Source organism: Indicator indicator, chromosome 17 (genome assembly GCF_027791375.1).
Source record: "Indicator indicator isolate 239-I01 chromosome 17, UM_Iind_1.1, whole genome shotgun sequence".
In the NCBI taxonomy this organism is placed as follows: Eukaryota; Metazoa; Chordata; class Aves; order Piciformes; family Indicatoridae; genus Indicator; species Indicator indicator.
In genome coordinates, this window is record NC_072026.1 from 2,939,425 (window position 1) to 2,966,231 (window position 26,807).

The 26,807-nt window shown below is 42.8% G+C and overlaps 1 protein-coding gene across 1 annotated transcript in view; it reads left to right on the forward strand.

The window, feature by feature from the left end:
• HDX (highly divergent homeobox) overlaps positions 1 to 24,194 on the forward strand; it is a 37,714-nt gene extending 13,520 nt beyond the window's left edge. Inside the window, exons 4-10 of the mRNA XM_054388767.1 lie at positions 1,901 to 1,954; positions 9,775 to 9,921; positions 14,571 to 14,778; positions 17,908 to 17,987; positions 19,787 to 19,870; positions 23,339 to 23,461; positions 24,069 to 24,194. Coding sequence (XP_054244742.1) covers positions 1,901 to 1,954; positions 9,775 to 9,921; positions 14,571 to 14,778; positions 17,908 to 17,987; positions 19,787 to 19,870; positions 23,339 to 23,461; positions 24,069 to 24,194 — 822 coding nt within the window. The remainder of the gene's footprint in view (positions 1 to 1,900; positions 1,955 to 9,774; positions 9,922 to 14,570; positions 14,779 to 17,907; positions 17,988 to 19,786; positions 19,871 to 23,338; positions 23,462 to 24,068) is intronic.
• Positions 24,195 to 26,807: the final 2,613 nt, after the last annotated feature.

A 26,807-nucleotide genomic window follows, 5' to 3' on the forward strand; every position in this document is an offset into this window, starting at 1 on the left:
CACTGACACTTCCAACACTCACTTATCACATTGACAAGGAAATGTCACCTGATGCTTTCAAAGCCTTGTGCAACAAAGAGTGTCCCCTGCTAGGCTGATAATGTAGTTTGGTTTATCATCAGTTGTGCACTAGTTTAACCCTGCTCCTCCAACTCCCCCCCACCTTTAAAATTCAGTCCATGGGCCTACTAGTTCATGTAAACACTCCCCTTACAGCTTAGGAGCAGTTATGTATTAAGCTTCTAGAGACGCAGATTTTGTGACGGGTGCTGTCTGAATCCTTTTGGACTCTCACAGGGTGACACTTTTGTATCTAGTCAGTCTCTGTTAATTTTATTGCCTGTGTTTAGCTAATTTATCCATCAGCACAGGAATTAAAACCCTTAAACTCAGGGAAATCTTCCTAAATTTAAAAATAGATTAAACCTGAGCTACATGATTATTGGAGTAGTTAAACATCCAAGCAGATGCTTCTTCAAAGTCAGGACTGTGTGATTTGTGTTTTGATGAAGTAATTACTGTCATACATCGGTGGGGTATCTAATTAGCAATTAGTTATAGCTTCCTTACTGGTTCAATTAATCAAATTCATGTCAGTGTAACTTAAGAGTAAATTGAATCAGGTGATCAATTTTAATGCCTGAGCAGATTCAGTAAACAAATTGTTCAACCTACTTACTTCTCTTAGTTTGGCGTTGAGCATATTAAACTAGGGAGGCTATTCCTGCTGCTCCTCAAGGCTGAACTGGGATTTAGGGAGAGTTTCCTCCCCACAACCCCAAGGTTACAAAAAGTCTGTTGAAAGTATGTGTATTTTTAATGACTGTGTTATACCCACTGAAGCACAGTTAACTAATTTAGCCCTGTCTTCTTCAAGGGAAAATCCTAAGCCTTGCAGCCGGTATGTCAGAATAGGATAATAGTTATCATATATATTTATTTAATTTTGGATGTCTCAAAGTGGTTTATTTACTTCCCTAGAGACTTTTGAAGGCAAGAGCAGGACTTTTCTTGCTAACTCTGGGCAGCACAGCTTTTTGCTAGGGCAAGAAACAGTCTTCTGTGAAGAGACTTGAATGAGTTGTTTCCTGATGCTCACCCTTGTAACAGAAGTCCTTTGTCACAGGAGTTTCTCCATTTCATTTCTGGGGTGAAATGTGCAGCTGCATGAGCAGGGAGAACCTGTGGGGCTCTGAGAAGGACAGCAGCTGTGAGCACGTTCAAGTATGGCCCCAAGTAATGCAGGGACACCGCAACCAGGACGGGGCGGGGCCTTGGCTCTTTGTTCGTACCAGTGCCCTGACTTGGAGACAGTAAATCTGCAGGTGAATTGACATGAGATTTTGTAGGGATCTCAGGTGGTGTAAGCACTTTAATTAAGGTGCAGCACTGGCACAAGCGTTGAATTTTTCTTAGCATCTGCCAGATGTTGCTGGGACACAGCATCTTTCTGGGACAAGCATTTTAGCTTGGCATTTCTGCAGCTCATGGTAGCTGTCTCACTTGGACTAGGACTGGGGTTACAGCTGTGGATGCAGGATACCTTCCCATCTCACTCAAAAAATAAACCCAAACAAAAAAGCCCCAACCCTTGTGCCTCTATTATAGAGCTAGGTTAGAACACTCCCGTGTGTGTTGTCTCTCAAGTAGTTATACTGAGAGAAAGTTGACTGTGTTTGGCATCATACCTGTCAGAGCTTGTGTGTTTGGCTTTCAAGCAACTGTTAATGATCTACCAGAGCATTTTCACTTAGAAAAGCACTTTTCCCTCCTGTATCCTCACATTATATTTATGAATTGAATGCACAGTATTGAAGTCTTATGAAAGCTGCTCAGTATTAGCTATCATAGCATCCTAAGGTGCTGTTATTTTGTTTTGTCTCCTCCTTTCCCTCTACAGATTTCAGGAAACCTTACTGTGCCTTGGATTACAGGTTGTTCCAGAAAAAGAGCAGTAAGTATGCTTTCAGTTAAGTGTCTAATGCATCAACTGAAGGAATGAAGTGTATAAAAATGATTTTTTGTAAATGTTAGTTCTATTCACCTTGTGTGATTTTTTTTTTTTTCCCTCTATACTTTGGCTAATACAAACATTTTCTGCAGGTACAGTGTTTCAGTTAACAAAATTGATGTAGATCTGTAAAAGCAGGTTCAAGGTTGAAATCCTGAAATCCTGTGTCAAGTAAAATGATGCCCAGGTGTATGAATTGTGCTGTTAGCTGAAAGGCAACACATGAACTCATAAGGACTGAGACATTAGAGCTCAGAATGTGGGGTTTATGTTGAAAGTGAAATGGTTGTTAGGTGAGGCAACTGAGTGCTTACCAGAGTAATTCCCTCTTCACCTGTTCCACACATGCACAGATTTAGGCCATGCTATCTGTAGTAAGTATACCAAGTCTAATTTTATCCACATAAAAGTAATTTCTCGTTAAGCAGAATCATCCAGGTTGGTGTCCTTAATTCACAAGTAGCTCCAAACCATAACACAATCAGCTTTTGTCAGGAGGATACCTCTGTACAACTCTTGTTTGATTGCTGTTCAGTGTTTCTGATCAAGGGTGGTCTGCTAGCCTCTTTTTGAGGAGCTGGTCAATATTGCTTGCTTACCATGAAAACACACCCTAAACCTGCAGGCCATGAGGTACAACCAAGCTTCTAAGAGGCTGTGACATTTTATGCCAGCTCTATCAGGGAGATGGCCATCATCATAACCAAGCCTAGCCCATCAGTCCCTCCAAACCAATGAGCTGTCAGTGTCATGCATGTTGCTGTGGCAGTGATGTCAGGGAATGGAAGAAGCTCCCCTTGCTTTCCCCTCCCTGCTGTACTCAGGGATTTTTGCTTTGTATTATTTTCGGTTCTGTTTAGTCCTCCAAAGGTGAGATTTGGCAGTGTATCCTGTGTAAGTAGGAGTCAAGGATCACCATGTTCATTGTGTTTTCTCTCAGACTGTCTCAGCTCTAGCACGCTTCTAGTTTCTGCAGACTTTGGTAGTATCCCTTATTCTTGTTTATAGAGAGAGCACTTTATAAGAACGTCTTCCAGAGGAACCATATTTTGTATACAAATGCTGTTGTTGCTCATTCTATTATTTTTACTTTTTTTTATTTCCTCCTCTAAGTCCTAGTTTTCTTGAGCTTGTTTTTAATGTAACCCTTTTCTGAAAGGCACCTTCCCTCTGTCACTTACATGACCTCCTTCAAACCCCAGACACCTGGTGAGCATCCTAGAGTACAGTTTCACTGAGCTGATTTCATAGCACATCACTGTTGAAAGGGAGAGGTTCCCCCCCCACTTCCTGCTGGTGCACTGCCATCCTATCTGTAGCACTGGTGCCAGTATCTAATTCCAAGGTAACCCAGGTCAAGTGTCTGACCTGTCAGATGCATTCTTCTGCTGAGGTTTTCTTTAGTGGCCAGCAGGAGCCTGTGGTTGGGAGCAGTGGAGGGAGCTGACAGGATGCTGTCTCCTCCTTCCTAGCACTGGGTAGGTTGTTGAGACATGGTGGTTACATGCTGACACAAGTTGGAGCAGGAATTTGTGCAATAAAGGTAAAGCCTTCAAGGATGTAAAAGTGCCTACTTATTGAGGATGGTTATTAGGGAATTTTTTTTCCTTTCCCTTTTTTAATCACTGAACTGAACCCTGTTGGTTAATAGAGTCCATTTGTACATCTATTTCCAGATTTGTGGATGCGTTTTCTTCAGTTTGAATGCTTAATTAGCCTTCTTCAGGAGACTAAAAGTGCTCTTATACACACAGGTATAAGACAACAGAGAGAAAAAGATCCTACTTCCTAGGAAACTTCAGTTTCAGATGTGAATTTCCTTTGAAGAAAGAGCATGAGGGAACAGAAATAGAATGGATGGAGTTGTAGAAGTGCGATTATGGCAATTACTGCCATTCACACAGCAAAAAGGCTGATCTGTATTTTGTTTAAAATGGAGAGGATAATCTCCTTGATGTTCTGAATTTGTAATGTTTTGCCTTGATGTTTTGTTTTCCTTGCCCTGTCCTTCAACTGCAGCAAGAAAGAAATAGAAACTGTGTGATTCTGCAGAACGTCTTTCTAGTCTGCTCAGCTCTGCTGTGAAGTGATGTCATCCTGTCTGTTAATGAATGTTAGTCCAGAAATACCACCCTCAGGCACTCATGAGTATGTCTTTGGAAATTACAGGGTTCTGTGTTCTGTCATGGTGCTTGTGCAGTGCACTGACCTTAGGAATGCACTGATTTGGGGGTTCTCAGAGAGTGGTACAAGGATAAGAAAGATTCAAAAATTGCAGTGAAAGTACTGGTTAAAGAGAATTAAAAGGAGGAAGCCATCATGATACAGTTTTTCCTTTGAGGCTGAATATTCACTGCTTAACAAACTAGTTCAAAATCTCAAGAAGAGGGGTGAGTTGACAGTTTGTGGATAGGAATGTTGGTTGGAAATCATGGAGTGAGATAGCTGAAGTTTAGAGTGTAGTTTTTTGGCTAGACTATTCTATTGCAGTGATCTCATTTTTATTTTTCCTTTTTTTTTTCCTCCTTTGCTGTGTTTTGATTAGAAACACATATTAGGAGAACATATGCAATCTTGGCTGAGTGTTGAAGCAGTTACAACTCTTTTCAAGCTGTGGTACTATGAAATATTTATTAGTTCTGCTTCCATCAGAGCAAACTTCAAGCTTACCCAGCCAGTGGGAAAAGATGCAAAAAATCTCTCTTCCAGAAATCTAGCAGTTTGGGCACTCATAGTGTGTTTGCAGTAATAGTTGAAGTGTCTTCAGCTGCCCTTTGGCTTGCAGTCCATTTCCAAACACCTTTTTGCCTGTAGGCTGTGCAGCTTGCTGCTGTATCTTCAAAGCAAAGGACTGGGAGAGAGCTGCTACTCCTGGTACTGGTAGCTGGTGGGAGCAGCTCTCTCCTAGTCATTTGCTTTGCATGTAGTCTCCAGATACATTTCTTCTTTATTAGCAGATGGAAGTTATCTTGTGCTGGGTACTTACCTCCTCATATGATGAGAGGGGAACTGTAAAGACTCACAGGAAGGCAGTATCTACGTACCAGCTCTTTGGTAGTTATGGCCACTAGCTACCTTCCATTTTCCTCTGGGAGAATCATGTATGGCCTGGTTGTCTTTGGGGCTTTGCTGTGTGGAAGTGCATGCAGTGTGCCTGTCTGCAGACAGCACTGTTCTGCCAAAGGGGCTTCTTCCCACCGCACTGTGTGTGAGCATCAGTGAGCAGGGGCCAGAGCGGCAGGACTGGCTCTTTATCAGGGGACTGGGTATCACTGAGAAGGAGAACAGCTTTCTGACAGTTGTGAAACTTGAAATTAAAACCTGCTGATATCTCCATGATAGAATTCCTGAGCAGTAGTGCCTGAAATCTGCAGTGAGAGGTTCGTTCACAAAACATCAGAAGTCAACTCTTGATTTGATTTCACTGCAATTTAAATATGTACATTTTTTGAACATATGGTGCTCAGCTGCAGCATAAAGAAAATAATTATTACATTTATACTAAAGCCTTACTTCTTTCATCTTTTGAACACCTCATTTATTAGTAACCTGAAGGTGGTGTCTACCTTTTTTCTGCATGTGGCCTGGAACAGTTTCGACTCATGCATAAAAACTGATCTAAAAACAGGCTGTAATAAAAGGCGAGATAAGGACACTCCACTGCAATGCAATTATTCATACCAATTATAGACACCAGATTTGCACCACAAATATTGCCTGCACAGTGGGTATTAGGAGGGACTCGGCAGAGTGCCAGGAATACTATAATAAACTGGGTCATCTCTTACAAGAATGTTGTTATTACACTTGAGAGGTCAGGGCATAAGCAGGATTTAACCCTGCACTCGGCAGAACTGCTGATTCAATTTGCTCGTAAGGATTGTTTTGATTTTCAGTTGATAGTTTATTTTCTGCTGGAGGAAGCTTCTCTCTGCTCTTCAAAGTATGGGAAACAGAACTGGTAAAGCATTCAGCAAACAGTTAACACTGCTAAGGATAAAGCCCAGCCTTGAATGAGCAAGCAGGGGATCTGAAGAGAGGAAATGAGAATTGTATCATTATAGTTGTTAGAATGGAGTTAAAATAAGGACTGAATGACTGGCTTGTTATCACATAGGGAAAGTATTGTCTTAAATATGAAGCCTTTTCTTTTTTCAGTCTTCTGGTATTTTTTTCCTATACTAACTGATGCTTAGCCATGAATGTTGTGACATTTATAGGGCTATGGGTTCTTCTTAGTTTTTCATTTCCTCTGATGATACTAAGCATGACAAAGTTATTAACTAAACTGGTGGAAGTGTAGTGACATGTTCAGTGTAGGAAATCTGCCCTTCATTTTCTCACAGAAGTCATTGGCTTTTGTAAAAGCATTATGTAATTTTGGAGCAGTTTATAATGGAGGAGTCACACTTGGGTATAATCTTCATTAAGGGGATGACCCTGTCATTGAACATGGTTTATGATTTCCCCAAGAAATCCATGAGCAGGCATATGGCACAGTCAGTTATTCAAAGGCAGCTAGTCTGGGTCTAAATTTTGGACAAGCTGAAGTGTCATTTGTATCAGTGAGCATAAGGGTTGAGTCTAATCCTGTTAGGATGGTGCAGCAAGTGAGAGCAGAGTAAGTAAACCATCTTCTTCCTTGGCACTCTCTGAGATAACACAGAGCAGCTCACATTGTGTGCAGGAGGCAGGCAGGCAGCTCCTGTGGGTCACTAAATATTTAGTGACCTGCTGCCCTTTTAGCAACTTCTTTGTGAATTGGAGACCTTAAGTGTTGGGAGTCTTTCTTCTGGGGCACTGGTAGAACTTCAAGTCCAGAAAGCTCATAAAGCCTCTCTTAGCTGTATTCAGTAGGCTACTCAGTGCTGATCTTGGTGGGGAAAAAAATAGAAAAATGAGATAGAGGCTCCAAAGTATAAAAGTGAAAGTGGGGTAAGAAGTACTTATGGGAGAACACCCTGAGTTTGCCAGGATGGGTTGAACCAGGCATCTCACTAAGGCTGCTCCTCTCAGCCCTCAGGGAGCTTGAACTTTTCACACCATCCTCTATCTACATGCACTTGTATTTCCCCTCAGTTCTGTTCCTGCTTTCTGCACTCTTTCATGTGGTGTGTCTTGTGGGGGTTTTTGGTTTTTTTTTTTTCTCTCATATCCGTTGACTGAGGAAACTTGTTCTTCATTTCCCTCTCTGACCTGTGCTCATTATCAGGGTGCTGCATGTGCTGCTGCAAAGGCTTTTCAGGAAGGAGGGAAAGGATGAAGTACCTGATGTGGCAGTAACTGCACCAACATCAAAAAAGCAAAACCACATATTGTCATCTGAAATACTCAGGATTATTTTTTGCAGGGAGGTAAAACAAAACCTGCACTTATCAGGAAAAAAAGAGAAATTTTTTTCGTGTTTAATAAGCACATCTTAAAAAAAGCCTCAGGAACATGCCACAGAAATTCCCCTTCCACAGCAGAGGGGTGAAATGAGAGCAGCTAAAGGTTTTGTTCTCATTCAACTGTTGCAATAAACTAGATGATAAAAGACAACACTAACTGGGGTTGCTGCCTTACATCTGCAGCAGTGTTAGGCAGATTCCCTTTAGCTGCTCTCATTTCACCCCTCTGCTGTGGATGGGGAATTTCTGTGGCATGTTCCTGAGGCTTTTTTTAAGTTGTGCTTATTAAATATGAAGAAATTTTCTCTTTTCCTGATAAGTGCAGATTGCAGTAAGCTGTGTGAGTGGTGGGGTGTTGTCAGCATGAACTCTCCAGAACAAACAGCAAATGTTACTTATTTATGTTTAGGAAACACTCAGTCTACTTTAGAAGGTGAAGATGCCCTGAGCATTCAGGAAAGCAGGATGCACCAGAGTGACTTGTTTCTTTGTACAGTTTGAGTGCTGCTGTCAGGCTCCTTTCTGCATTCCCTCTGAACATGAAGGAAAACTTCTTTCCTCTGAGGGTGATGGGGCACTGGAGCAGGCTGCCCAGAGAGGTCATGGAGTCTCCTTCTCTGGAGGGATTCCAAACCTGCTTGGACAGTGTGATCCTGGGTAAGTTGCTGTGGGTGACCCTGCTTTAGCAGGGCGCTTGGACTGGATGATCTCCATAGGTCCCTTCCAACCCCACCATGAGGGGTTTCCTTTTCTTCAGTGCTTGGCTGGCCAACTCCCTGCCTGCAGAGCAGGAGCCCTTGCCATCAGTTACAGAAATTGCAATCCATTTTGAGAGCAGCTATGAAGGAGATTCTGCTGCAGCGATTCAGGAGATAACTGTACTGTTGTTCTTTGACAATGGCTTGTGGGAAGGAGGAACTCAGGTCAGGCATAGCAGGAAAACTGGCATTTGCTGAGGGTGAGTGGGCATCAGGGATTTAGCTTTGCTCAGCAGGGTGCTCCTGAGGTGAAGTCTGCTTACTGCACTTCATTGCTCATCCTAGAGCAGGCTTGAAGTGTGCCAACAGGATTACCTTCAGATGAAAACAGGCTGCAGCGTGCTGGCTGGCAGTGCATCTCCTGCTGACACTGCTGGTAGGCTTCCCAGTGTTCAAGTCTGGAGGAGAGCTGCTCCAGACAGCCCACTGGCTCGCTGCAAATTCCTCCCTGACAATGGAGGGGCAGGAGGGAAACAGCTTCTCTGATCCTTACTTGAATATGTGAAATCATAGCCAAAAAGACATCCAAGTGCCTAGGAGCAGTGAACGATGGATCATATTTGAATGTAACTGGTACTTTTTTCTTACTGCACCACCTGGGATTATTTGAAGGATTCTAGTTCATCAAAATTCCTTTTTACCCCTTTCTAAATTTACTTCATTCTAACTTTTAACAGTTTTTGAACCAGCAAACCCAGGTATCTGCTACTGAAGTCATGATTACGTCTTAAAAACATTCAGCTGTAAAAATAATGACAAATTTGGGAAAACATGGCTACAGCTTAGTAGTGCAGACTTTGGTGTTGAATTTCTGTACTCCTAAGAGCAGGGCCACTGACAAACACAGGGTGCTATAAAGAAACTGTAGGTTTTAGTTAAAATTCTGGGCTAAAAGGTCTGGATAAGGTTTCTAAATTCTTCTAGCAAGTGGTAATGTGTGCCCACATCAGGTCAAGAAGTGGTGGGATATCTAGGATTTGATTTTTTCAGTGTTATGCCTTTTATCAGTAATCCACTATCACATATTTCAAGAAATGTACACAAAGAGTCAGGGAACTTGCAAATAAACAGTGGAACCAATTTAAACTCTGAAGCTTACCAAATAAACATTAAAGTATTCCCTTTAGGAACTTGGAATCCTTTGAATTATGCATGTATTGTAGTTTGCAGCAAGATAAAAGGATTTTTAGGTGGGGGAGGGTGAGAAACTTGAAAAGCCTTAAGGAATAATTTGCATAAATTGGGTGGAGAAAGTAAACAGCACAAGTGGGGAAAAAAAGTTATTTTCAGTGAAGCCTTACAGAGTGAGATAAAAAAAATAAAATAAAAAACTCAGGTGGAGTTGCAACAAAGCTGAAGTGTTTTAAACCTGTGTCAGCACTGCCATTACCCTGAAAACAAATTCCAGGGAACTCTTGTACTGCCCTGGATGAAAAAAAAAAAATCAAACTTAACACCCCCCCCCCAGATTCCTAAGGGAGGGTTAAGAGAGAAGCAAGGCCATGGAGACAGTGCAAGGTGTGTGTCTTACTGTCTGCAGGGCTCTGGAAAGGAGACAAGCACAAGCACAAGCAGAACGTTTCCCCATCTAACAGTATTGGTTTTTATCCTACAGTTACAGGACCGCACGCAGTTTAGCGACCGAGACTTAGCTATGCTAAAGAAATACTGGGACAATGGCATGACCAGCCTGGGCTCCGTCTGCAGAGAGAAAATTGAAGCTGTGGCTGCAGAATTAAATGTTGACTGTGAAATAGTGCGGGTAAGAAACCTGGAGTCTTCCCTTTTCCTCTTGCAGAAGCAAAAAATAGGCCAGATGAAAGCCTTTAAAAATTTCATGAGGAAGCTTGAAATAGATTTCATGTATTACATAATGAATGACCATGTTGGGAAGTGCTCTCTTGCTCTTTCTGCAGTCTATATATAGTAAAAAACCCTCAGGTAAGAGTCTTTATTGATCAGCAGCAGAAGTAGCACTACAAGCTGTTTGACATTCTTTTTAGGTTGGAGGAAGATTTTAAAGAGAAATGTTACTTTTTTTTTTTTTTAGGGAAATCCCAGAAGACTGCAAAGTGCTATTTATGTTGTTACTAAGATACAAAAAAAGACTTTCTAAAGCTACAGGGAAAATATTTCTCTCCAATGCTTATGGGGGGGGGGGGGGGTGGGAATCATTGTAAACATGTGAAAGAAATGGCTCAAAAATAGGAAACAAAGACTTTACCAGACTGTCCTGGAGGCAGGCTAAGAGGTGATAGAGGACAGAATTCTGGTCACTTCAATTTGGTAGTCTGTATAGGGATTGTTGAGGAAGCATTGCTTCAGAAAGCACAGGTTTGGTGTAGATAACCTGATTCCTGACAGCCACTCTAATCATCCCTTCCAGAAGTTGGGAAGTTTGGTACAGTGTCAGTGGTTGCCACTCTTCCCAGTTAGCAGACATTACATCATCACTGTCTCATTCACTCAGGGTGTTTCCCAGCCCAACTGTCTTTGCACTCAGTACAAAAACATTATTAGAGTCCTCTTCCCCCCCACCACAGGCATGACAATTGACTAGTCCTTTCAGCTTTCATCCTCTTGTTCTCCTCTTAAAATTCTGACATTTCTCCAAAAGCAGAGCTAGGAGCCTTACTTGAAACTCTTCATTTTTGGAGATCTCTTGGGTTGACATATCAAACTGGTGACAGAGCTACTTTCAGTATCGAATGCTATTCTGGTTATTTACATCTTGCTTTCTTGAGCACATGCAAATTACAAAGAAAGAAGTTACACTTTTGGAGGCTGAAAATAGTTACTCTGTTCTTTGTAGAGGGCAAAGGTGCTCTGTATTTTCCAAGCTCTTCAGTTTGCTTTCTGAAGGGTGAAGCTGTGTCCACTGACAGCATCTCAAAGTGGACTCCTGCATATGAAATACCTTATTCACAGGATAGTTAGATTGACATCCATGCTTCCCTGCCTTCCCTTAAGAACATCCTTATTGTCACACATGGGGGTACAGTAGGAAACTCTGCACACATCTTTTCAGTAGCATCTGCTTGAAATGCTTTTGTCCTCAGGGCAGATGCATCAGGAGACTGGCATCACCTGTATTAGAACACACAAGTTAACAAAAAGATCTCTTTATAGGAACTGGTACTGTTGCCAGTATCTGTCCTACCTCTGCCTCTGGTTCCTATGTATGGCAGACTTTAGAATTGTAGCTAGAATTAGGTGAAGGTTGGTCTTGCACTGTACTGTGCTATCTTTTTGTTTGTAAGGGCTGAGTTAATGCTACAGGACATGTGTGATCCTCAGTGCTTCCTGTTGTCCTTTCTTTAAGGACACACATTGTGTGTGTCCCAGCTGTAGGACAGGTATTTTCCATCATGAGCTCTGGAGGATCTGTCCTAAATCTGGTTTAGGATCTATACAGACACCTTGTGTTGTGCCTCTCTCCTTACCTGCCAGCATGCATTTTCTTCAGTAGGGAACAGTGATTGCTGGAGGTCAGTGTGCAGCAAGGTCTCCTTCTAAGGAGTCAGGACATGGCAGTGATGCTTCTGGAATAGCTCCTCGCTTGCAGTACTTGTGCTTGTTGCCTTTGTGTTTCACTGGGCCCTAAATTCTAAGCAGAGTCCAGCTAGCAACGGTTTCTCCATTTGTGGTGTGACAAAATACATGTAGCATATGTAAAATAGTCCTAAGTACATCTATGAACCCAAGTAAAGATATGTCAAATACCACAACAAATAGACCATAGAAAGAATATACATTTATATAAATATATGTAAGCATATATAACTGACCTTGAATATCTCCAGGGATGGGACCTCAACCACCTCCCTGGGGCAACCTGTTGCAGTGTTCCACCACCTTCATGGTGCAGAATTTGTTCCTAACGTCCAATCTAATCTGCTCTTCTCTCATTTCAAACCCTTGCCCCTCATCCTATCACTGCAGGCCTTTGCAAACATTTCTCTGCAGCCTTCTTGTAGCCCCCTTCAGGCTGCTATTAGATCTCCCTGGAGCCGTCTTTTCTCCAGGCTGAACAACCCCAGCTCCTTCAGCCTGTCCTTGTAGCAGAGATGTTCCAGCCCCCTGGTCATCTTCGTGGCTCTCCTCTGACCGTGCTCTATCAGGTCCATGTCCTGTGCTGAGTGCTGGATACAGCACTCCAGGTGAGGTCTCACCAGAGCCGAGCCAAGTGGCAGAATCACCTCTCTCCATCTGCTGGCCACGCTTCTTTTGATGCAGCCCAGGATGGAACTGGCCTTCTGGGCTGCAAGTGCACGTTATTGGCTCATGTCCAGCTTCTCATCCACCAGAACTCCTGAGGAATATAAGGAAAAAAAAATTTATTAATACAACATAAAGGTTATGTACATAAGATGCCAAAAGCATCTCCTGAGCACCCACCACAGGTTAAGGACACCTCCTCTTCTCTCCCAGTAGCTCATCAGCTAGAAGCTGGATTATTGAAGGTAGTGCTTCTGAGTTTAGTGGCCAAAGCAAGCAGTGGCTGCAGAAAAGCCACTCATGCTTCACAGCTGATGGATGCTTCTTCTTGCTAGGGGCTCTAGGCCTGATCTGAATCCAGTTTATGATCAAGAGAGACACTGAATAAAACGATCTCAGAATCTTCCCTCTTTATTTTTTCAGTTAAGTGGGATTTCTGTGGGTTTCAACCTGCAATCTTTCTAGCACATTGACATCCTAACCTCAATCTCTGGAAAGCTGTAATCATGCTCTTTAAGTGGCTCCCTGCCAGCCCATTTACGTATAAAGCGCCTGAGGGCAGACATATGCTGGCTGCTTCTGCCCTTTCTTCCCTCACTCTTGCTGGCCCTCTCTTCAGTGGAAGCTGGGGAGGTTGCTGTGCTGAGTATTTTGCTGGCTGCTCTAAGTCTGATCACATGCACTTGACAGGTGTTTTCAGAAGTTTTTAAGGAGGTAATATTTTAGGAATATAATTAGAATTATTAAGATGGTTTCCTGCATAGAAATGCTGGTCTGCTCTTACACTCATCACTGCACTGCTCCAGAGTATTCTCTGTTAAATGTAGCACACAAGATATGGAACCTTATTTCCGTGATAATTTGAGACACTGTAAAAACATGTTCATCTTCTGTGACATTTTCAGTGTTTAGAATGAGATTTCTCTGCTTTGAAGGCCATGTAAAAAGACAAGATCTACCTTTCCTAAGTGCCTCAGATGGTGATTTTGAGGATTTCTTAATAAAAAAGAAGGAGATTTGCTTTTAAATTTGATTGTCGTTAGCAATATTTATTCCATCATAATATTAGGAGAAATTTTAAAGAGTGGCAATACACTGCCCTGGAAAAAAAGAGACCCAGATCTGACAGGGATGACTTGGATGTTGGTTTTTTTTAACTTTTTTCCCACACACACCCTATCTAATGCACAAAAATATCTAGGTAGCTCTCTGTGTACCTGTTTTGTAGCCTTCAAAGAGGAAAATCAGCATGCTGGGAAAGCAAATGCCATCCAACAAAAATGATTTGCTAAAAATAGTGTTAAGCATGACATCTTTTAGCTAGTTAAAGAGATTCAGCCTTAAAAAACAGGTTATTTTTTTCAAGGCTGGCACAGCATGAAGCTATCTTTAGTAGCTGACTGCTGTTAATGCTTCCTAAGTTTTCTATTTGATAATCAAGGTATTACAAGCAAAATATGTTAACCTTTTTCATGCTATATATCAAAAAAACCAACCATATCCTGGACTGCATCAAAAGATGCCCGGCCAGCAAGTCGAGGGAGGTGATCCTCCCCCTCTACTCTGCTGTTTTGAGACCCCCATCTGGAGTGTTGTATCCAGCTCAGGAGCCCCCAAGACAAGAAGAACAAACATGAAACTGTTAGAGCAGGTCCAGAGTAGGCCACATAGATGATCTAAGGGCTGGAAGTTGCAGAGTGAGAACATGGCTAAAAGATCTTCTGTTAAATTTGCTGAATAATTTAGGTGGGGAAAGACCTTAGGAGGTCACCTAGTCCTCCTCTTTATTTAGAGCAGGATTGGCTTCAGGGTTAGGAGACTATCCATCAAACTGTTGAGTACCTCCAAGGTTGGAAGTGCCAAGACTCACATAGACAAACTGTTCAGTGCCTCACTGCAAAGTATTATTTTTTTCTTAATTCCAGTCAGAGCTTCCCTTGCTGTGACTTGTGGCAGTTATTTCTTTTCCTTTTGCTGTGCACCTTCCCTTTCCCTTGTGCTGGAGGACTGAACCTGGGCACAGCATTCCAGGAAGCAGCCTCATAAGGGTCAATTTTGGGTGAATAATCACCTGCCCTGAATTGCTGGTTGCAGCCTTGTGCCCCTAGTTTAGTTGTGCTGCTTTCACTTGGTTGTGGGCCTGTTGCTTTTGTTACAGTTTCTGATGTGGTTCATGTTTATTTCTCTTACAAGACCTGGATTGGGAATCGCAGACGGAAATATCGTTTAATGGGGATTGAGGTCCCCCCCCCTAGAGGAGGTCCTGCTGATTTCTCTGATCAGTCTGAATTTGTTTCTAAATCAGCACTTAATCCAGGAGAGGAAACTGCTACTGAAGTGGGGGATGATAATGATAGGAATGATGAAGTATCAATCTGCTTATCTGAAGGAAGCTCACAAGGTATTTGAAAATGCAGTTACTACTGTGCATGTATTTCTAATTGTGTGCAGTGTGCATGCTTTGGATTCTCTGTTGTACACATTCAAAAACGTCTGAAAGAGTGTCTAACAGTCGCAAGTTACCTACCTCAGCTGGTTTGGCCTCTTTCTTCTACCTCTATATGCAATTTGTTGGGTTTGTTACCAATAAAAAGCTTCTAGACACCTTCTATCAAAGACGTCTGTTCCTGGCAGGTTCTTCTGAAGCTAAATGACAAGTTCACAATTTGCTGGTGCAGCTGTGAGATGGGCAAATGGCGAAGTCTCACTTCCCTAGGCAGCCAAATGCTGTTTTCTGTCCAGTTCTGCACAGCCAGCTTGGATATGCATTCCTGTTCACCTGGATCACGCCAGTGCTCACCTAAACAAGCACTCACACGTGCACACTGCTCACTTGAGGCTGGCCAGGGCTCTGTACTAAGGCTTCCCTGATACTAAACTGACACTGAAGAGGTAAGCTCCGAAGAGAATTAGCTCAGACTTGGTCCTGAACTCGGAGCTCCACAGCATGTCAGAGCGCAGCAGAACGTCTGCTGGCTGCAGGGCCTCTCTGCTCTCTGACAAGCAAATAACAAACCAATAGGAAAGATCAAAGCTGGTGGCAAGGGACCTCTCAGAAAGCCTTAGAAGTGCATAAGGGGGTGCCTCTGTGTTCTCAGTACATTGCATGATGGTGTGATAAGTGTCTCAGACTTAATTCCTTGCTTCTCCACCTCCCAGGGTTACCCCCTGACCACACTGAATTGATCTCTGCCTTCCCTCTCGTCCATTAGCACTGTGGGCTAGGGCAGATGAGCTGCCATTCAGCACATCCACAGCCTCCACCAGCTCAACTAATTGCTCCCAGTGCTTCTGATTAGACAAGATCAATAAAGCCTTTGCTCTCTAAACTGAAAGAAAGGCTGATCTAGTCCATGCTATTGCAGCTTAATATGCCAGGCTTGATCTTGTCATTTTGTCTGAACAATTTAAAGGAAAGAGCTAGAAGAATGGAGAACTGGGAATGATTTTGTGATAGCTTTGTCATGTTTTACTGTAAAGAGAATAGATGATAAAGAAGTGGGCCAAGTGATTGAAAGCCAAGCGAGGTGTAGAATCTAAGAGTCCTTGATTTGCCTGAGGTGTGGAAGGAACTGATTTAGTCAGATCTGCTTGAGAGAAAATGGTGACAGGGGAAGAGTCTGAATTCTCTGTGATTTGAAGTGAGGAATAACACATTTATTGAACGAGGCTGTGAGCCTGAGTAGATTATTAGAGTCAAAGCTTAAGGAAGTGCAAGAAAACTATAGGATATCCACAGCAGGCAGGAATCCCACTTTCATTCCTCTATTCTACCACAAGAATGAGTTCTGTTCATTCCTCCAGTTCGAAGGAGTAGATCTCACTGCTGCTGCTCAGCTTATTTTGAACTTCCTGGAAACTATTTCCACCAATAATGATGTGTACTATTCAGTCACAGATGTTTGATAACTTTTGGTCCTAATTTGTAAATAACAACAAAAAAAAAACAGGAACAACCCAAAACCACCACCACCACAACAAAACCAAAACACTTTCAAAGGCAGGAAAAAGCTATTTTCAGTCACATAATTAGGATGAAAGTGTTGATGGCACTTGCTTTGTAAAATGTGGTGTAAATGTTTTTAGAAGGCTGTATTCTGATGCAAAACTGAAGCATTAAAGTTCTCTTAACACCTTCCCTTTTTTAAATGTGTGTTAATTGAATCCATGCTTTGTGTAAATGAACACAGCTCAGTGGAGGCCATTATAGCTGTGTCAATTGTTATTAGCTGAGGAGGAGTATTTAGAGTTGAAAGTCAGCTGTTGAGTCCAAGTGGTGACTGTCAGGGTTACTGAGTGACCATCTCAAAGTCCCTGAGGTGCATCTTCAGTAACCTTGGTTCTTCCAGGTGTAACCATGGGGTTGTTTATTGCTTCCTGCTTTACAGTTCTCTCATTTGGACACATTTGCTTTTGCTGCTGGCAGAAGTTGTGACAAGTGGCAGATGAAATTTATGTGAAACAACCTCAGATAAAACTGGCTCAGTTTACAGATATTTAACTAATAGAAAAATTATTCAAAGCAATTAATTGTCTCTGTAGGGTCTGGCCTAAGTATTGTCCTATCTTTGCAAGTGTTGGTACTCTCCAGTTAAATCCTGTTGCCACTGTGTTTGTGGGAGTGATCCACCCCTGCATCATCACCTGCCCCCTTTCAGTGTCTCACATGAACCATGCTGCCCTTCTCTTGATAGCTGGGCTCTTGGACCCTTTCAATGCAAGCTCTGCCCTCTGCAGAACTGTAATTCTCCTTGCACTTGGGAGGAGTGTATTTCCAATGAACAGCCTAGCTGGTAGTGACAGCATGCAAGTTTTTATCATAGCTGTCTTGCCTCTGTGTTTTGTTTTTATTTCTCAATTTGCTGTTTCTAGCAACCATTTTCTTCTTAACCGTGGAGAATTAAAGGAAATCTGAGAAACATGCTTAATCATACTTGTCTGTCTTGTCTTTTTTCACTTTTGTCTTAGTTTGGGCTAATAAAATCACCTACTGCTTATGTTAGAATGTAAGGGTAAGATTTGCTCAGTTTGCAAGTGTGTGCTTTGCTGATACATACCAGGTTCACTAGGAATAAACACTTGCCATACAAGAATGAAATCTTCTGCTAGATTATCAGGTTTTGACTCAAAACTAGCCAGTCTGCAAGGAGGAGGTGGGATTCTGCTACGTGCCCTATGCTAGCAGGGCATGCAGGATTTTCATCTAGCAATTTCTTCTAATGAAAAAACCAAAAGTTCTGCTCATCTCTGATGTGAAACTGTTTATCACTTTTGAATATCCCAACCTGAACCTAAAAAGAGGAAGGTTTTTGTGCATTGCAGGAGAGTTGTTTCAGGTAGCAACTGGCATGAAATCCTTGTGATGCGATGGCTTTTTTAATAAGCCATAGAATATTTTTTATGACTAGACATTAATAATGTGACTTTCCTTTTGGATCTATGAGATATGACATATTTACTGCTAAAGACTATAAATGTTCCTTTGGCATAAAATGTGAATGAAATCTGAAAAAATAATTTGTTTCTGCAGAAGAGACAAGTGAAGCTCTTCAAAATGAAGAAATTGGTCACAAAGATGATGACCAGAATCCAGTATCTGCTGATAATGTGGTATGTACAGCTTTCCTTTCCCACTAATGTGACCTCCTTAACTGCAGATGGTGAGGTGGTTGTCAGACCTTGGTGTTCTTCACTAAGCAAAAACTTCAGGTTTGAGCACTGAAAGGAGCTGCACTAAACATTGTAAAACCTGTTCAGTAGGAGCTGATTAAACAGCTCTTCCTGCCTGACAACAACGGGGTGTTCTTCTGGAGTGCAGAGCACAATGCTCAGGTAGTGCTCTAGAAGTACCTACTACAGTGAAACAGAACCACCCCCCAGAGTGATAATCAGAAGTGGTTTTTTGTAGCTTTAAGAAAGTCAGAGCTCACACTGGAGTGGGTGTGTACTCCTCATTCCCATACCCTTGCCAGGGCATTGTTTAGATGTCCTTGTTGTTCTTACTTTCATTCACATTGAGTCAAACACAGTTGTCTTGAGGTTTCAGCTGACCTCGTTGAGACTAGGAAGGAAAGACAGAGGGAGGAGTCATGGCAAATAATGCAAGATACTCCCCTTGCTTAGCCTGCCTTCTCTCAGATTGGAAGAGAAGAGAGGAGGAAGAGGAGACCCCAAGTAGGTAGGGTAATTTTTATCTTAAAAGCTATCTGCAGAATGAACAGGTGATGATTCCTTTCCCAGCTGCACTTTTAGTGCAGTCAGAGAGTAAATGACAGGAGTTCAGAATGTGACAAGATCATTTATGTGGCATTAATCACACAGAACCTGAACTGAGAAAGGTGAACAGGAGACTCCCTTCCCCCTCTATATTTATATAGTAGAGAACATTTTCTTTCTTTGCTTAATATATGCTCATCTTTTGTGTAAACTGAAACCCCACAGCTGTATTTTCTGTGGTTAGCTGAATAGACACAGCTGCCTTTTCCCTTTCTGTTTACCTCACTGGCCTGCTGTGACCTGAGATACAATCCCTCTGAGTTTCAGGCTGATGCCTTTACCATGGAGATGCAGAATGTAAAATGACAAAGGTAAAAGGTTTGCAAAGATGATGTCAGAGAGGCTCAGTTCTCCAATCTACCTGAAGTCCAGCATTATATAATTTGATACAATAAGAAGGAAACAGGAGTAGGTTTGTCAAGCTCTGTTCTGAAAAGTAACAGCATTTTAAAGCTACATGTGGTTCAGATTGGACACACACACATTGGACTGTTCATTGTACATCACTGAGCACCACTGAAAAGAGCCTGGCACCTTCATCTTGACACCCACCCTTCAGGTATTGATAGACATCACTAAGATCCCCCCCTTCTGCATATGGAACTGTCCTTTGTGTCATGTCCTCTTAGGGCTTTTGGTTTTCACTATGGCCACAGAAGGCCAAAGGAGACCTCTTCATTTGTTTAGGCAAGAAGTAGGTCAGTGGGGACTTGCCTGTCACTTGACATAATGTCTGGTTTGCTCTAGAGGAATAAACTCTCACAACCTTCTTGGCCCTGCAGGAGGTCTCCAACAAAAGGCTGACAGAATAAAGAGCAGGCTGGTGCAGGCTGTAATAAGGTATAATGTGCAGCTTAATGCCACAAGCATGGGGACAGAGAGCTCCTCCTCTGTAAACAGCCTGAGTCACCATGGCAGCAGCTCAGTGCCTGCAGTTTCAATTTGGATCCTTCCTGGATCTTCTGGCTGAGGTGCATGATTGCCATCTAATGGGGGCTACACAAGTCAGAATTTCTCAGGGGCAAACAAAAGGTCATGTTACCTTCCTCCAGTTTCATGCCACTTTGAGACAAGGGTTGCTGTTTAATATCTGCCCTCAAATATTTAAAATCAGCTGTTTCTTTCTGTTGCAGAAGATAGAAATCATAGATGATGAAGAAAGTGACATGATCAGTAACTCTGAAGTGGACCAAATGAGTTCTCTTTTGGACTATAAGGTGAGTAATCAGCCCAGAGAGTGGTAAACAGGATAGTCCTTGGGATGTTCAGATGGACATACCTGCAAGGACCTGCATGAGGTTCAACAAGTCAAAGTGCAGGGTCCTGCATCTGGGTCAGGCCAGTCCCAGGGACAAATCCAGGCTGGGTGCAGAGTGGGTGGAGAGCATCTCTGAAGAAAGAGACTTGGGGGGATTGATTGATGAGAAGCTCAACAGGAGCTGGTGATGCCCTCATGCAGCCCAGCAGGCAGCTGTGTGCTGGGCTGCACCGAGAGGAGTGTGGCAAGCAGGGCAAGAGAAGGGTTCTGCCCCTTGACTCTGCTCTGCTGAGACCCCACCTCCAATCCTGCATCCAGTGCTGGTCTCCCCAGCATAGGAGTGAGTCCAGAGGAGGGCCACAAAGATGATCTAAGGGATCCAGGATATGCTATGTTGGTAGGCTGCTGGAGCTGGGGGTGTTCAGCCTGGAGAAGACTCCAGGGGGACCTCAGAGCTGCCTTCCAGTACCTGAAGGGATCCTACAGGAAGGCTGCAGAGGGACTTTTCGTAAGGGTGTCTAGAGACAGGACTAGGGGGAATGGTTTGAAGCTGAGGGGAGAGTAGGTTTAGACTGGATCTTAGGAAGAAGTTCTTCAATATGAGACTCTGGAATAGGCTGCCCAGGGAGGCTATGGATGCCTCCTCCCTGGGGGTATTGAAGGCCAGGCTGGATGAGGCCTTGAGCAGCTGGGTCTAGTTGAGAGGCATCCCTGATCTCTGAGGTCCCTTTCATCCTAAGCCATTCTATGAAGTCAGCAAAGGCATGGGGTAGCCTGCAGCTCCTCTGCTGCTTATCATGGTACTGCCCATCATACCCTAAGCCATGCCTCCTCATCCCATTTGCAGACAGATTACCTGTATTTCAACCCAGAGGGAGGCAGGAAAAATCCCATTTTCACAGAGCAATCCCATTACCTTAGCTGTAGCCATCTGCAGCTCCCACTACGTGTCCTAGACAAAGCAATTTATTGAGTCTCTGAAGTAAAACTTCCTTTTTGTGCAAGGCTTGTTCTTTGCAGTGTTGTGGCACACTTTTACATGCAGCCTGCTGCTGCCAGCTGTGGAAAGGTACAGAACAGCTGGAATCTTCTAATAAAATGGAGAGATCTGAGGAGTCATTCTCCCCATGTAGTGCAGAACATGCCTGGAAGCAGTAGTTGTGGGAGGGAGAAGCAGTTGGATACCTGAAAGCTGCTGTCTTCTGCCAAATGGTGAAGGTTATGCATGTCTTACTGCTCTTCTAAGAGTTACCAGAGTTCAGGGATGAATATTGAGCATGGCTTTACCTATGTGGCTGATATTTTTTCTTCAAAAGACAGGCATGTTCTGCTAATGATAATTACCAAAATAATGAAGAGATCATCTCTGCAGAACAAAAACCCTCTCCTTCGAGCAGTGTTTTCCTGGTAATGGCAGTGGAGAATGAATATGGAGAGGGAATGACCTTTTCTTAATGCCACCTGTCACCACAGTGAAAGGCTTGTTGTGACAGCAGACCCTACAGAACCTTGTTTCGTTGGTCTGTTTTTTGACATCAGTGATCAGTCTTTGTGCCTGTGTGTTTGCTGACTCCCCTCCTTGGCTGGGCAAAATCCATTGCTAAACAGGAAGCTTCTAAGCTTCCATGGAAAAAATGCATCCAACTCAGTTGCTTATGAAAGCCTCAAAATCACAGCCCAGGTATTTCTCTCTTCCTCTCAGAGCTGTTACAACCTGATGCAGTATGATGAGCAAAGTCATGACTGAAGAAATGTGAATTGTATGGAAGAAAAGACCCCAAACTAGCAGCCATTCTGAAAGGCTTCTCACAAACCTTCCAGTTCCTCACAGTCTCACCTTTTCAGAGCAACTGAAGTTGAATTGTGGGCTGACTAGAAAATGTGAGCATGGCTATCAGAGCATAGTTCTATGTCAGAGCATAGTTCTATGGGTGTTTTTTTCCTTTTGTTAAAAAACCCACAACTTTAAAAAACAAAATTTCAGCTTAAAAATCCACTACTTAAATTGGCTTGTGAAAGTATTTGCTGCCACCAGGACAACTGTAGGCAGAACTCTCAAGCTAATAAATTACATGGCTGCATAAGCAAGGATGGCTTTATTCATAGCTTCGTAGAATGGCTTAGGTTGAAAGTGACCTCAAAGATCATCCAGTTCCAATCCTCTGCCATGGGCAGGGACACCTCCCACCAGCCCAGGTTGCTCAAGGCCTCATCCAACCTGGCCTGGCCTTGAACACCTTCAGGGAGAGGTCATCCTGTCTGGGCAACCTGTTCCAGTGTCTCCCCAGCCTGACTTCAAGAATTTCTTCCTAATCTCCAGTCTAAATCTGCCCTCTTCAAGCTTCAATCCATTCTCTCTTATTCTGTCACTACAAGCCCTTGTCAAAAATTGCTCCCCAGCTCTCCTGTAGATCCCTTTAGGTACTGGAAGGCTGCTGTGAGGTCTCCATGGAGTCTTCTCCTGGCTCAACAGTCCCAACTGTCTCATCCTGTCTTCACAGGGGAGGTGCTGCAGGCCTCTGATCATCTTCATGGCTGGACCACACAGCTTTCTGTCATTCCCAGACTTGCTGAGGGTCCCTCACTCCTGCTGTCCATGTCACCAACAAAGATGTTAAATAGCATTAGTCCCAGTACCAACTTCTGTGGGGCACCACTTGTCACTTGTCTCCATTTGGACATTGAGCTGTTGATCACAACTCTGAGTGCAGCCACCCAGCCAGTTCCTTATCCCTGTTCTAGCCTCTGATACCCCTCAGTCAATGCAGCACTCATCTGTGAGCCTGAACCCTCACTGTCTGTGTGTCGTTCCTTGCTAACAAAGAGAGGGTGCATATTTGGTGCTCCTTTGCAGGCACCTTTGCAAAAATGCAGTGTGACTTTGACCTTGAGGAGGGAACTGTTTGTTTAGGTTATGTGATCTTTGCAAAAGTAAATAACCAGGGAAAATTAATTCTACACTGATCAACAGATGTAGCCTTTTCATCTTGCATACCAACCAGCTCCTAAGTCTGAAGGAGAAGAGATCTTTGGTATAAACTGAAGTACCAATCAAAGCTGGCTTTTAATTAAATTTGATATTTTTGTATGAAGTGATTTGCAAGTACAATAACAGAGATTTCTGCAAAGGTTCAAATCCACCTTTTCAGCTGCAGCATGCAGACTGTTGGTACTTCTCCCTTTGGTAAATACATTCCTGTTTACTCTGTAACTTGAGAGATCCTGGGGAAGCCTCCCTGGGCAGCCTGCTCCAGGGCTCCAGCACCCTTGCAGGAAAGTTTTTCCTTATGCTTAGGTGGAAGATAATGAGATTTAGTTGCTATCACCCTGCCCTTTCAAAATCAGGTCTAGAGACAGACCTGGGCTTCATTTTATGTTGTTTTAAAATGAAATTAGAGGTCCAGAACTTGGTCGTTTTTTTCCACAGAATGAAGAAGTCAGATTCATTGAGAACGAGTTGGAGAACCACAAACAGAAGTATTTTGAGCTGCAGACGTTCACTCGGAGTTTAATACTTGCTATTAAATCAGATGATAAAGAACAGCAGCAGGTAAGCCTGCAAGTAGGTTTCAGTAACAGCAGGTCTTTGTCATGGTGTCTTCTGTCACTGCCTTGGTTGTATTCCATAGTGCCCAGAGGCTGAAATTGTGACTAGGGCAGTATTGAGCTGAACATCCACACAAAGAAAAGCTGAGCTTTAAACAAAAGAAAGGTTTTGGAGTCTGCACAAGCAGTGAGCTAGGGAAGGATGAGTGACCTTTGCAAAAGGACAGACAGCACAGCAGTGCACACTGAGGGGCTGGGATTTGTCTAGGCAAGATCGAGGGGAGAACTGCAAGCTTCTTCAGATGCACTGCACTGCATATAATCCATGGCACTTCTTCTAATGCTTGGTTGGATCATGCCATCTCTGGGTAACAGTTTGTGCCTTATTTAGGAAGAGATTGTGTTACTTTTACTGTTTTTTCCTTTTGCCTTTAGGACACATCTTGGACACTGTTTTCAGTATCCATCAATATTGACTTTTTTTTTTCCTAGCCATCCCATAGCAGCACTGACTGAAAACCACAAGAGAGTTGTTTCACTGTGTTTCAAAGATGCAAATCAGACATAAGACATACACCTAACACTTCTTGTTATATTCTTTTTACTCTCAGGCACTGCTCTCAGACTTACCTCCTGATTTAGAAGAAATGGATTTCAATCATGCATCCCCAGAGCCTGATGATACCTCATTCAGCTTGTCGTCTTTATCAGAGAAAAATGCCTCAGACAGTTTGTGATTGATTTTTTTTTTAGCTGACAAGAAGCAGCCCCACCTTGTGGGTAGGTTTCAAGAGAACAGCATTTTGCTTTCCAGTGTTCCTCAGTCGGAAAAAGAAAGCCCAAGGTGAAGCAGACTCTCCTGAAGAATGACTGCAGTGTGTCATGGCTACAGTGTGCACTGTCAAGCGATTCTGAATGTTGTGTTTTTGGTAAATGAAAGAACTGTGTGAGGGAAGGTTTCACTTTTCAGCAGTTTGGCTGTGATTAGGGTAACTTTTGCCTCTCCTCTTGCTCTGTAGCAAAGTCTTTTTGAGCAGGGGATCCAAGAGCGGAAAACAAATGACCTGTTACAGAGACACTCAACTCTGCAGAGCTGCTTGCTCACCAGTCCTCTTTATTACTTTTTTCCCCCCATTTTTACTCAGGTAGGTGGACTAAAACTTGGGGCTCCAGATAGAATAATGAGCTTTTTAAAAGTTGTGCTTTGAACCCTTGGGAAAATCTGAAATTAAACTCGGATGGTTTTCATTTGTATGACTTCAGATTGTTGAATCTTCCATTTTCTGACCAAAATAACTGAAACAGCTTTGAAAGGCTAAATTCAAAATTGGAATTCTCATCAATAAATTATTAATGTGATGAAGCAGTCCTAAGTCTTGTAACAAATGAGATGGATCTGGGAAACCTGATAGCCGCAGAACACAACCTTCTGATGCTCTCACCATAGCAATGGGATTAGATCTTTGTGCTCCTAGTTAGTTTTCTCAGTGTAGTTACAGGTTTTATTTGTCAGAGTGCTGAAGTTCTGTTCTTTAAGTAATTCAAGTGTTTGGAATTGAGTTTTGCAGATCTAAATGTGACCTGGTTTTGAAGTAGCCCTGTCTGACAAATGTTTTTGGCGCCTGCCAGGTGCCATTTCTAAACTGAGCTGACTGCAGGTAGTGGCTGAAATTAATTTCTTCTTTCCTGGCTGTCTTGACATTGAATCCCCTTTATTCATCTGGTTACATGGATGTGCAAACATGTTCAGGTAAATGTAGTAGGGCATATAGCTGCATGCCCATATTGATGCTCTATAACTTCTAATCTGAATATTCCTCAGCAAGTATTTTTGAAAGAGATCCCACACAGCTTGGTAAAAAGCCTGATCTTTCAGTTTCATGCCAAACAATCATTTTCTTTGATGAATCTTTAGTCATTCAGTTACTAAGTAATCAATCCCCTTAATCTGAGTGGGAGATCCAAGGTATCTGATCTATTCCCCCTAATAATTCCTTATTAAGGTTTTCTAGTCTGATCTATTCCTCCTTATCATTTCTTTCTAGGTTTTTCTCAGTCTCATCATTTCTACAACCCTTTTCTTTAAGTAGCAGTAGTAAGCTCTGTTGCTTCTGGTTTTTTGCTGTCTCTGTGTTGTCCTTGGGCATGAGGACCTTTTAGCAATACTGTACAATGCCAGCTGCATACAAGATGGCAGCAGTTCTAAAAGCTGGTTTAAAAACCAAAACAGTTTCACAGTTCTCACTACTATCCAATCCAGTTAGCTCCCAAAAGACCTCTTACCAGCTCTTCTCCAGAGTAATCCCACAAAAGCAAGCTGCTGTATTTGAGTTTAGGCATTAAAACTCAGAGTGGAATCCCAAGAGAGAGGGAAGGCACCCAGTGTAACCAGGAGGTAAGTGGTGTGTTGCTTATCCTTCCACTGCCTGAACCTAAATGTCCCATCCTGGCTGGCAGACATGTCCTTCCAGCCCTCCTGGAAAGAGGAGTGGTGTTTTCCATGCCTGTTGAAATGACCACCCAGCTAAAATTAATGAAGGTTTGTGTGCAGAGCTCACAGTGCTACCCTTCAAATGGAAGACAGAGCTCAGCTGTAATTCTGCTCACTGAAAAAGTCCTTTATAAAGGGGTTTCTATACTGCGTTAACAATGCTTTCTATTACTGTTCCCTCTAGATAGGAAATTTGTGCCACTAACAATGAAACCTCTTGTTTTCTGGGTGCTTAGCTGAATTGAAAAACACCCAGCACTGTGAGTTGCCTCTACTTGGACCTTGTTTTCCTGCTTATTCAGTTAAATTCCCATGACAAAAGGCAGGATACTTAGGCTGGGAGCTCTTGATTTCATGGTGAGCTGTCACCCACCTTTAGACAGGAAAGACTTTCACTGATGATTCCTATTTTTGCTGTGTTCTGCTTCTATTTCATACACCAAACAAAGCAAAGGAATTGTGAACAAACTACTGGATTGCAGCAGTTCCCTAAGTCCCTTTTCTCAGGGAAGCTGGAATCCCATTTAGGATGTGCAGCTGAAACTCTTACTGCAGTCAGCCGCCACATCATCCCTGTGGGCGTGTTGTGCTTTTGGTCCTTTTCTCTTGTAGGGTGACAAGGCAAAGCACAGCAAAGTAGTGATGATTCCATACCCTGAAACACTTGACAAATGCTACAGGATATTGAGGAAGAAAGAGAATAAATCCTGTTGCTCTAGAGGATAACAGCATGTGGCTGCTCCACTGGTGTTTGCAGGAGTGTGTGTTTTCTGGCATCTTGTAAAACAGATTTTAATGCTGTCTGACATATACTGATATTTTAAATGGTAAACAACAGTTCTGCAGTGCTGCAGGAGCT